General features: G+C 44.3%; 1 protein-coding gene across 17 annotated transcripts in view; it reads left to right on the top strand.

The window, feature by feature from the left end:
* Positions 1 to 12,718, top strand: part of Pard3 (par-3 family cell polarity regulator) — a 482,565-nt gene that overhangs the window by 297,750 nt on the left and 172,097 nt on the right. For 15 of the 17 annotated variants that reach the window (XM_050147184.1, XM_050147175.1, XM_050147180.1 and 12 more), the window contains one exon: positions 6,066 to 6,255. In XM_050147184.1, the coding sequence (XP_050003141.1) occupies positions 6,066 to 6,255 (190 nt within the window). Of the gene's footprint in view, positions 1 to 1,427; positions 3,525 to 6,065; positions 6,256 to 12,718 lie in introns of those variants that run through there. The other 2 variants (XM_050147188.1, XM_050147189.1) reach the window with 1 other exon arrangement.

Here is a 12,718-nt window from a genome sequence, read left to right as displayed (position 1 = left end):
AATGACATACATGGGCACTTGCATACACATACACACACACACACACACACATACACTCACATACGCACACACATGCATGTGCACACACACACCAATGCATGCACGCACACATGCGCACGTACACGTGCATGCACGACCATACACACACCAACTTTAGAGATCTAAAAGTTGTCACTCAGTTGCATTGCTGAGCCACAGATAAAAAATACATGTTTACATGAAATATTCATTATTGGGTGGCATTCAATAAAATTTTTGTCACATTTCTGCTTTATCAAAGGATTAGTCTTGCCAGATATGCTAGCTCATACCTTTAATCTCAGCACAGGGGTAGAAGGCAGTTGCAGATCCCCAAACTTGAGGTCACTTGGTCCTACATAGAGAGTTCTAGCCAACCAGGGCAACATAGTGAGACATGTCTTTAAAAACACCAAGAACAAGCATCCTGCTTTATTCTTTAAATCCTTAGCTCGTCTTCTGTGCGTTTGTTTGATCCGCCCGATGCTGCCTTCTGGGTCCCAGTCGGTACAGTTATTATAAGTTCCCTTCTTGCTGTAGCTCAGGCTTGTCCTAACAGACGTGGAGGGGCTGGCTTTACAGAGCTTCTCATTTGGCGTTAAATTGAGACAACTTTCAAATTTAAAATATAAAAAGTTTTCTTGACACTTAATGATTTATGTTGCAACTCTCTAAAGCAAAACTAAATTTAGTTGCATTTTTTAAATATATTCAGTACTGATCTAATACAAATATGTGTTTTGGGATACATCATAGAAACAGTGTGGTTAATTGGTTGGGGTTGGCAAGGTATGGTGTTAACAGTAGACATGGTAGGTTAAGGAACAGCCTCTCTAGTCTACGGAGCACTGTAGAGGAACAATATATACAGATCAGCAGGAGGAACAGTCTCTCTCATCGAAGAGTTTTCTATGGAGCACTGTAGAGAAACAGTGTATCCAGATCAGCATGAGGAACAGTCTCTCTAGTCAAGGAATTTTCTACAGAGCACTGTAGAGAAACAATATATGCAGATCCATATGATTAGTGCAATTTCCTGTCATTTTTCTCCCTCCCCATCGAGAGCTTCGGTGAAATCGCTAAATTCTCAGTTTCTCACCTTGGTCAAAGAGATCTGGGATGTCTACCAATATTTTTCTAATCATACATACCTGGCATGAGAGAAACCAGGGAGGCAATCCTCGCTCATGGCTTGAGCCCTGCTTAGGTGTAAAAGGCATTGTTTCCAGCTCCTTCCAGTTTGGTAGTCCGTCACTGCTGCTGGGTTAACCATGCTGTCTTGGCTTTACTGGATAGCTGGATTCTTACCTGTGGACAGAATTTCAGACCCCCTGAGAAAGAATGTGTGCATGTGTCCCTGGATCTTTGTGCATACAAAGTGATACGCTGTAATCTCCCCTTTATTATAGGAACATAGGATTTGCCATACTGATCAGCCCATTGACACAGCAGCTCCTGTAACCTGCATCCTGCCTCCACTCCCTGGTTCTTCAGAGGAAGGCGGAAACCTAGCACTCAAACACATACCAGCCCCCACCCCGATTTTTCACCTAGTGACTTGTTGAAATGGGTGACATGGGTTGAGGAGCACGTCATCTTCTCCATGTTCCGTCACCCGGTTTTGTTAGCTTTGACGGGTTAGTCCTTTTCAGCGGGTAACCGGGTCAGCAGTGTTTTCCCTCTCTCTGCTGGGTATGTAATGACCCCTCATACTTAAGACAACTCCTCTTGCAGACTAGTCCCTCCTGCTATGCTTGGTGCTGCTCTGCATAGTCCTGGGACATGGGGGCTGGGGGATGATACCATACTTAGTAGGTCAATTTTTACAGTAGAATACATTTTTGGGGAAGGGACAATAGGGTTGATCCAGGGCTTCTCAATGACTTCGTTTGTCCCTCTCCTTAAGGGATGTTTTATATGCTGTACTGGAAACTAGGGGTCCCATGAGGCTTTTCCTAGAGAAATATATAAGCTTAATTCAGTTTATCTTGCTGTTTACAAACTTCAAATTTACGCTTTTTTTTTATTCTTATTATTATCCTTATTCTAGTATTATTGACCTTAAGGATTGCATGCTACTGTTGAAGTTAGATAGCACTGAGATTAGGAATCTTGCAAAGGATGCTACTTTGCCACTGGAGGTGAAACAATACCCACTATCAGCGTGCTGTGCTCCCCGCAGCCTGCTGATTTGTGCTGTCAGGTGCTAAGACATTTCTCAGCCAGGTCCTGCCTGACCACTTCATGGCTGTCTGCTGGGTCTTCCATCTCACTTCTGTCTAGACCCGGGTTTCCCATGGTAGAAAGGGAGGTGCTGAAATTCCTTATGCTAACACAAAGAAATGGTTAATTTTATGTGAGCAGGGCAGGTTTTCACAGAGAATATTCATGTGTGCAACCAAAGGAAGTTTTAAGGTCTGTATCATTTTTGAATGGGTACCAATCCCAGGAGAGAGACTTCTAAACTGTACACCCCAAAAGAAACATCATTTGTAATTGGAAAGATGTCAGATGTCCTCATTCACACCGCCTAGCTCACTTAGCTGATAAAAAAAAAATGTGTCCCAAAACACCATGTTGATTTTTGTTTTATTTTTGATTTCGGCTATTTCCTCTTCGTAAACGTAGCCTTTTTGGGGAATGCCAAGATCTCATGGTAGGTTTTAATGACACCACCTCGACTGGAAGTCATCGAAGTGTCTCCACAGTCAACCCCCCTGGCTCCCACTGTGAACCACAGTTTGAATGTGTGGTTTTCTGGGTGGTGGCTTTCTCTTTAGTGACAGCTGATTTATCTCCGGCTCTTTGGATAGATCACTCAGAAATGTGACCAAAGTCCAGAATTTACCACAGTCATATTTTGGCTGGATTCCCACTGCCATTGATGTTAGTAGAACATGGCTCCTAATTTGTATTAGAAGGCAACTTCAAAGGACTGCAGGTGTAGCTAATAGCACTTGTCTAGCCTGTACAATGCCTGCTCCCAGCACCACAGAAGTAGGTAGTAAGTGAATGAGCATAGGTAGAAAAATGGATGAACAATAGCAGATTGGGCCAGATGTATCCCTTAGTGACCTTACTTAGGAGTTCTCCTTTGACAAGTCTTGGAAGACCTTTCCAGATATTCAGCAATGGAACAGTAGGTACAGTTTACAAACATGTTTACTTCATAAAATGCATCACAAAGTCATGTTTGGGAGCATAGAGCATCATTTTTTAAAAGTTTTTATCTGCATAGTTTTGTTTAAAGCAGTTTATATTTTGAGCTAAAATTTTATTTCATTTTATTGTTTATCTCGGTGGTTTCTATATTCCTACTTCTGTGGTGAGTTTAAATAATTATGTTTAGACTATTTTCATTTTGTTAACAGTTTGACATATAAAGCTTAGACACTGATGTTGGTTTTATGACTCTTACTGCTGACAGTTTTCGTTTCTTTTATTCCTGATATCATGCATGTTCCGTCCCATGTAAATTCATCAATGAATAAATGTCTAGTAAACAATCATCTTGTATGGTATTGCTTCACTCTATCAGATCCTGAATGTTCCTTTTGCAGTCTGTAAATAGTTGAAGAAATATTGGGGTGGGAGGAATTTAGCAGCTGCAAAATTGAAGCCACATTTAATCATGATTCAGAGTCTTGCCTGTGATGTGTCGAAGGCCAACAGAGGTTATTTAAAAGGTCCTGCTGTGTCTCGGTGGAACATGTAGCTTTGAACTGTATATGTCTGGTACCTCTGCTGGTTTCTGGGGCCAGATCCTGGATCTCCTCACATGCAAGCTAAGAAGAGGAGAGAGAGAGAGAGAGAGAGAGAGAGAGAGAGAGAGAGAGAGAGTGTGTGTGACAGAGAGGGGGAGAGAGTATGAGATTATGTTAGTATCTCACATATATTTCAACATAAAACAATGTCTCACACACATTAAAAAGGGATTGTCCACCCCAGTCAGTGTTCTATAGTTCTCATGCTTTCATTGAGAATATACATGCCAATGCAAGGGGTTGCATGTTTCATATTAAAAGTTATGCAATATGATTACTGTGTGATATTTTTTTGGTTAAATTCTTCCTGCATGAGAACTTGATGTTTAATAACATGACATATGCCTTTCCAGTCAGGGGAAGGAACCCTTGTTTTATGAATTCAATGTGGTCGTTTTGGAGACAAACTATGTCTTAAAGGAATACATTTCTTTGCCGACGGGGGTGGAATTTATACCTGATCTACAAGTGACATTTTGCTGAGCAGGTTTCTACTCTAATATCCTACAGCTTGAGTGGAAAGAATCTGGTGGAGAGAGAGAGAGAGAGAGAGAGAGAGAGAGAGAGAGAGAGAGAGAGAGAGAGAGAGAGAGAGAGAGAGAGGAAGTTTTCCTAGCTGGTGTGTTGAGCAGGGGTTTTAATGAACGTACATGTTTCTGTCAACAGACCCCTTGATGCTAAATAATGATGCCTTTGTAATTTCTGGCAAGTTTCTTTGTAAGGACTAAAGACAGACAACAGCTTAAAAGAGTTTTCTTTCCGATTTATTATATTTTTCACTGAAACAAGCAGAGAAAGATGTATTGTGCTTCAGACTCACCTTTCCAGGTTATCAGTGCATTCCTGATATGCTATTGCATTCTCCGCTTTAAAGCTAGCTCCAAGACTAATACTAAAATGCTAACACCTGTTGGTTCAACTATTTTGAAAACTCTGTTTTGATGGGCAAGAGCACGTTGCATAAAACAGCAGTGAGTGCAGAATATTTGGTGTCCCAGCACAATTGACTGAGCAGATTTGGACATTAGACTCACAGGGAATGTTTTCTGCCATCCCGCGAGGAAGGAGGCAGATTATCGTGGTTCCTTGCTTGCTTGGGAACACACTTCCATGTGCCTTGTCCTATGGTGGTTGCCCTGTGAGTCTATCTTCTTACAAGGTGTGCATCTGATCCAAGCTGTTGTGAGTGTATCCGTGTTGAGAAAACAAATGGCGCAGATTTTGGAAAGAAGTTGCTGGAATTGTAGGTGATTTGGGACAAGGATGCCATTTGTACCCTAGCATTCATTGCCTTTAGGGACGCAGGGCCTGGAAACACAGCTTTGTCCCAGGAAGGCTGTGATGTGTGGATGCCATTCTGAACTACGAACCTCAACGCATTTGTCTGCAAGGGACTAGAGAGACAACAGAGATCCGTGGAGCCTTTCCTGACTGAGTAACCTCACTTGATGTCCCCTCCTCCCAGGGTAGGCCTCGGAGCCTCGAGGCCGACCACATCTGGATCTATGTTAAACTGTTCACTTCTAGGCCACTCTCATTTCAAAGCCATTCTCCCTGGCTTGTGTGCCGGGCTTTGCCAAGTGGCACCTGAATTCATCACGGTTTAGTTTTGTTGCCAACTTTCTGGGAGAAATGCCATCATTCCGTCTAGTAAAAAAGTCACAGCCGCCACGCCAAATCCTGCTCAGCTAACTTTTGGTGACCTTCTCAACAATCCTACCCACCCTGCCCATCATCGCCCAGGTGGACACAATTGGCACATTACCCACACTGAAGCTACCCTGTTCCGTAGGTACTTTCCCTCTCCCATTAGGATGTGACGCACTAATTACAGAGATGACGTCACCTAGTGCTTGCCCGCCCTGTGTTAGTTGAATGAGTGGATAGACAGATCACTTTAAGATTGTGGGGTTTCCCTTCAGATTTGCTGGCAAAACTTCCCAGAGGACGCTCACTCCTAAGAAGCTGTGTATCAGTCATGTTCACATTCAGACATTTTGAGGGCTCATCTCTGTCTTTGGGATACTTAAAACCAGAGAAGTCACACGCCCTACCGCATGCTGTGTGACCCTGTTGCAGAAGCGGTCATGTGGACCTGAGGTTTGTGTTTGACAGTGCTTTATGAGAAATAAACTAAATTCTCATTATTCCATCAGGTTGAGAGGTGCGTGTCAAGACTTGTTTGTTTTGTTTTGTGTTTTTGTTTTTAATGTAGCAAAATTTTGCAATTACCAGGCTTGGCCCCTGCACTGACGTCCAGAATTTCTCCTTTTCACTGGTCAGGTAAATGTCAGCTGTCCCCCACGGTGAACATGCCACACGATGACACCGTCATGATCGAAGATGACAGGCTGCCCGTGCTTCCTCCTCACCTCTCCGACCAGTCCTCTTCCAGCTCCCACGATGATGTGGGCTTCATCATGACGGAGGCCGGCACGTGGGCCAAGGCTGCCATCAGTGATTCAGCCGACTGGTGAGTGCAGCTCAGGGCTGGGCCTGATTATTGGATAAATATGATTCAAGCAAATTCCTGAGTTGATGCTGACAATTAGATACAGAAATTAACATACAGTGTGCTTGGGAACTAGAGAAGACCTGTTGGAGTTTTTTTTTTTTTTCTCTTGCTTTGGGAGTATCTGCATATATGTCATATGTTTTGGGGTATGCCCCCTGTGAGTGTACATGGAGAAGCCAGAGGTTGGTGTCCTTGTCAGGGTTTCTATTGCTATGATGGAAACACCGTGACCAAAAGCAACTTGGAGAGGAAGGGGTTAATTTCCTGTATACTTTCACATCGAGCTTCATCATCAAAAGCTGTCAGGACAGGAACTCAGACAAGACAGAAACCTGGCAGCAGGAGCTGATGCAGAGGCCACAGAGGAGTGTTGCTCACCTGCTTTTTTTATAGAGCCTGGGACCACCAGCGCAGGGCTGGCCCCATCCGCAATGGGCTGGGTTCTCCCATGTAAATCACTAATGACGAAAGTGCCCTGCAGATGTACCTACAGCCAGATCTTAGCTTCCCTCCTCTCCAGTGTCTCTGGCTTGAGTCAGGTTGACATCAACCTAGTCAACACAGCCGGTGTCCGGTGTCTTCCTCAGTGCTGTCCACCTAATTCTATTGACAGCTTGACAGTCAGCTTGTCTGCCTGTTGAGTGCCTAGGTTGCATGCTGGGAATCTCAAACTCGGTCCTCATGCCTGTGCAGCACTCCCTCCATACAGCCATCTCCACAGGCCCAGCTTTTCTCTCTCGTGTTGTAGCTCTCAGTGTGCTAGGCCTGGAGCTGCTTCTGTCAGGGCCCGGAGACTGTGAATGTGCTCCAAATAATTTCCCCCCCCTCTGTGACAGCAAAAGAAAGCATTTGATACTGTTTGCCTTGTCTGGTCCTCATCCACCCCTGCCCCGTTCTTTTAGCCTGCATGCTTGGTAGAAAAGCATGCTCTCGAGCAAAACTTGTTTCACTGCACATCCGCTACCCACCCTGCACCTGTCACGTGACGGGTTGGAGTTGCTAAGGTCTGGCATTTTTGCATTATCACTTTTATGGTGATCTTAACCAAGTAAATTACCCCAGATATCCTCTTCCCCCACTCCCTCCTATTCTCTCCCCTCCCCTCTACCTCATTCCTCCCCCCCCCTCCTCACCCCCATTCCTCTCCACTCCTCTCCTCCTTATGTGAGCTTAGGAAAACACGGTTAATATATTTGCCAGCTCTGCTGATGTTCTCTTGAAAGAACTTGACCTGTTCCCCGGCCTTTGCAAAGTTCATCACTAGCTTTTGTTTCTTTCTTTTAAATTCTCTACTGGAAAATACAGGACATCATAACAGAGCTGAGCCAGAGAGCATAGGATAATAGCTGCACCTTGAGTAGCTGAGTGAGTCTTCTGTTGTGTTCTTGCTGTGGCTGCAGCTTGAATCTCCCTGGAAGCAAGAGCAGAGAAGGAGTTCATGTTTCACTCCCTTCTTCAAGGAGGCAAAAGGCCTTGCGCCTCCCCCATGATGAGACACCATGAAGGGGATTGCAGGAACAGAGCTGCATTGGGAAAAAGACATAGTTGGCATTAAGGAATAGCTTGGGGCATTAATTTCCCTGGGGTGGCTTTGAAAGAGAAACAGCAAAGGTGCAGACATCTGTGATTTTTCCTTGGGAAATATCGGGCAAAGGAAAGAATATCAGGGAAGGGTTATCTAGGCATGCATGCCAGCTCTTCAGCCTCAGAGCTGAGAATGTGAGCTTGGCCAGTCTGACAACCTCTCCCCCAGCTCAGAATAAAATGTTAGAAAAGCAGTCAGTCAGGCAAGATTAATAACTGGAATTTCAGTAATGGGGGGAAGGGTAGATACGGCTTCTTCAAGGTGTCATCTGACAGCCTGGCATTCTGTCTTGATAATATTCTAGTGTACTGTTTATTGTGTCTGAAATAAATTTAATGAGTAGATTAATCAGGAAAATTTAATTATGTCACATTTTAAGAATATTTAGTTATTTTAAGTCTCTTATGAATTTGCAAGCTCATTTGACATTTTAAATGTGTACATTTATAGTTGGCTGCACAGTTCTGGAAGGCTGAATGTGTCAAATGGCTATACTTCTAATTTGTTATCTAATAGAATGTACTTTTCTCAACCCAGTAATCAATGCAGCGGCCGTTAGCCATGTTATTTTAATGAAGGAGAAAATATAACAGCAAATTCTAATTTTGATAATTGCAATATTTGGGAGGATACAAAGTGAGTGTGAAAGTTTGCTAAGGAGAGGTTTTAAGCGATGCTGGCAGAAAGAATTTAAATCACTTTAAAAATCCTCTGCTAGGATTTTCCGTTAAAGCTGTGTTTCAGTAGGGCGCGGGCAATGTACATCTGCAATCACAGTGCACAGGAGGTTGAGGAAGGAAAGCAAACGTTTAAAACCAACATGGGTAAAAAATAGGACTCTCTCAGAAATAAACCAAGTAATGGAGCTGATGAAATGGCTCAGCAGATAAAAGGCTTGCCCCACAAGCAGGACAGCCTGAGTTTGGATCCCCTGCACCCACATAACTGCTGGGCAGACTTAGCACCCTGGAGATGGAAACTGGGGGTTCCCAGGAACGAGCTAGCTAGTTTAGACTAGCAATGTCTTTAGCTCTGGGCTCAGCAAAGAGACTGCTTCGGGAAATAAAGTAGAGAGCACTGTGGAAGACACCCACATGCAGGCCTCTGTCCAGCACACGCGTACATGTGTACCCCCACAGGGACCCCCGCAGAGCTGACCAGATGCAAGCCCATCACACACACATGTGTAAATAAATAACTAGATTTCAAATTCATTGAAATTTAATGCCTAATTGCAGTTTGGAAAGTGTTCCACATGTTACCCCACAATTCCCTTCCCTTCCCTTCCCTCCCCTTCCCTTCCCTTCCCTTCCCTCCCCCCCCCCCTCCCCTCCCCTCCCCTCCCCTCCCCTTCCCTTCCCTTCCGCAATTACGAAGTCCATTTGCAGAGAGACAAACGTGTTTGGTGCTACTAAATTGAGTCGTGGTTATCTTATGGATACATGTTGTTAGTTTGCCTGGTTTTGGACTTGTTTTTGAGTCAAGATATTACTGTAGGCCTGTTTGGCCTACAAGTCATATGCAGACCAGGCTGACTCTACCCCCTGCTCTTCCCTCCTAAATGATGGGGTTAAAATAATCACCACGACCCCTGGCTAATTATTGTGCATCTTTGTCAAAGGCTGATCCTAGTGTTTAAGTTGACACACCAGATTCCTGGATAGGTATGATACTACTTTTTGGAAATTTAGACGGTCAGAAGTTTTGCAGAGCTGTGACCCTGGATCTACAACGAAAAGTTTGAGTCTGCAGTGCTAGCAAAGTGGCGGCATGCACTGAGATCCAGGCCAGCAGTGTAAAAATAGGAGCTGGAGATCATCTGCTACATCTCCCGAGGACCTGAGTTCAGTTCCCAGCACCCACGTCAGACAAACCACTGCTCACAGCCACTGCAACTCCAGCTTTAGGGGGGTCCAGTGTCTTCCTCTGGACTCTGGGGGCACCCCAACTCACAGGTGTGCTACCTCTAAACTTGTACACACAGTTAAAAAATAAGAATAAATCCTTAAAGAAGAGTAATAAAATAAAACTAGAAACTCTAGCCTTGCCCTTTGCAGGTCTCTGGGCTTTAGTTTTCCTGCTGTGTTCCTGGCCCTTGGTTGAGGTGAGACCTCTGAGATGGAGGGGAGGCAGAACTCATGACAACTCAGTGTCTGTCATAGGTGCCTTCTTCTCTGGCCTTCCGCATGGTTGCTCTACATTCTGACCCCCCCCCCCCCCTGCGTGCTGTGCTTCACGTGTGCATCCACCTTCAAAGAGCAGGGAGGGTGTCCATTGTTTTATGTGTCTGTTAAAGACCCCAGCATCGGTATCACTAGGATAATCTGAGTAGCTTGTCTTCCCCGAGCAGTAATAATAGCTTATGGCTGGCAGTATGCAAAGCGCTTTTAACCTTATGTTCTTGAGTTCTCTCCTTAAGTGCGTGAGATGAGTGAGCCAGCTGTTCTGTGCAGCCCATGAAGGCAGAGGGCTCAGAGCAGGCCATGCTCTCCTTCCAGCCTTAGGGTGTCCTGGAATCCTTCCTTCACCTTTGGCTCAGCACTTGAAGAACCACCTGACATCATGGCATTTGGTGAATTGCAGTTAAAATTTTGCTCTATCAAACCAGATCACGCCCATCTACCTATGTGTTATTTCACATAATACAGTGCAGATCCATTGTGGCTTGTCGGCAGGGAAACCTGTGGAGGTCTGGTAAATCCAGATGCCTTGGTAGAAGCAGCCCCCTCCCAGCCCCAATGTGGCATGTCAGTTAGCCGAGGGGAGGGGTATATTAGATGGTGTTTCTTGCTGTAATCAAACACCATGACCAAAAGCGGCATTTGAGAAAATGTTTATTTTGGCCTTCAGTTCCAGGGGCATAGGTCCATTATTTCAGAAGAGGCATGATAGCAGGCTGCCGTAGCAGGAAGCTGAGAGATCACATCTTCAACCAACCACATACTAAAAGAGGGGTGGGAGTTACAGACTCTTCAACCCCTCCCTTCCTATGGCATACTCGCTCCAGCAAGGCTTCCCTTCCTAAGCAACCCCCTCACTGATGTCCTCAAGCAAGGTTCCACCTCCTAAGCCCCCTCAGTGACACCCTCCTCCAGTTCAAGATTCCATAACATCCCCAGAATATCACCGCCAACAGTGTTCAAATACCTGTACCTATGGAGACATTTCATATCCAAACCAACACAGACAGTCTTCTACCTGGCTAGGGAGGCTTTGTTGACTGTATCCTGCAAAGGAGAACTGTTGTGTTTGTTTATTTAATGTGTTGAACGTGGAGAAAATCCACTTCCATAGTTGGAACTCTGTAGGAGCCTTTAGTAGTACTTGTAAATGGAGACTGCTTGTTCTTTTCCCTGCCACCCAGGCCGGAATAATCACACAGAAACTATATTAATTAAAACACTGTTTGACCGATAGCTCAGACATATTTCTAACTAGCTCTTATATTTTAAATTAACATTTTTCTATTAATCTTTGTATCACCACGAGGTTGTGGCTTACTGGTAGCATCTTTCTCCTTCGCCAGCTACGTGGTGTCTCTCTGACTCCGCCCACTCTCTATCTCTGTTTGGATTTCCCCACTTGGCTTTACTCTGCTGAGCCATTGGCCAAAACATTGGCTTTGTTCATTATCCTATAAAAGCAACACATATACAGAAGGGCATCCTACTCAGGTACCTGTTAGAGTGGTTACTGATTTTATAGGGAAGAACAATCCCACGTGGTCTTTATGGACTTCCCCTGGGAAAGGACTGTAGAATACTTGGTCACCTGCTGGCCATGCCTCCTCTTCTCTGGAGCCACCCTGTTGGTGCCACCAGAACCAAATGCCATCTAAATACAGCCATGCCTCTGATGTCTTTGTCAGGGCTGTTTGTCCCTTCTCAGCCATGTATCTCCAGTGTCTGTTTTGTACATTAGAGGGATGTTTCTGAAGAACGTGCAGAGAACAGGAATCTCTCCTTCTGTGAGATCATGAACTGGGTCTAGCGGGCACAGAACCCTCACCAGAAGAGGTCTTGTTGGAAATTTACTGAGTTGGGGTCTTTTAGCTGGTTGGTGATTTCAGAGAGACTACATACTCATGAAAGTACTTTCGCTACTTTGATTTTTTTTTCTAAAATACAATTTAACACTCATAAACACACACACACACGTGCGCACACAACATGGTCAGAACACATCCTCTTAAAAATTTTTTTCATGCAATATTTTCTATTCATAGTTTCCTCTCCCACAGCTTCTTCCAGATCCTTCTATCTCTCCACCCACCCAACTCCATGCCCTTTTCCTCTCTTTAAAAAACAAATAGGCAAATACACAAAATAAACAGCCTAAAAGAGAAAAGAAAAATACAAGAAATGCATGCAGACACACAACAAAAACAACCCCACAAAATTGAAAATAGTAATGTATGAGCAAAAGACTCAATCAAGATAAGACCAGAATTCTCAAACAAAATAATATGAGACCAAGAAATATCTACAAAAATGTCGTTGCGTTTGTTTTGTGTTGGTCAAATACTGCTGGGCAAGGGGCCCATCCTCAAATATGGTTAATATACCCAATGAGACTTTATTGGAGGAAACTACATTTCCCTTTGGGTGTCAATTACAGATAGCTTCTTGGTTCAGCCTGGGAGCTCTTGACCACATCCCCCTCCCAGTTCTGGGACCCTCTGTGGCTCAATCCTTTGCATACTGCCACTGTCTCTGTGAGCTCATCTGTCCATCAACCCTGTTGAATGTGGAAGATGCTGTTAGTTAGAGTTCTCCATCCTGTCCGGTTCTTACAGTCTTTCTGGCTCTTTTTTTTTTTTTTTTTTTTTTTTTTTTT

The sequence above is a fragment of the Alexandromys fortis genome, unplaced genomic scaffold (genome assembly GCF_014885135.2).
Source record: "Alexandromys fortis isolate MF-2015 unplaced genomic scaffold, M_Fortis_MF-2015_v1.1 scaffold_12, whole genome shotgun sequence".
Classification (NCBI taxonomy): domain Eukaryota; kingdom Metazoa; phylum Chordata; class Mammalia; order Rodentia; family Cricetidae; genus Alexandromys; species Alexandromys fortis.
Note: the sequence above shows the minus strand (reverse complement) of the source record. Positions and strands in the feature narration are given on the sequence as shown.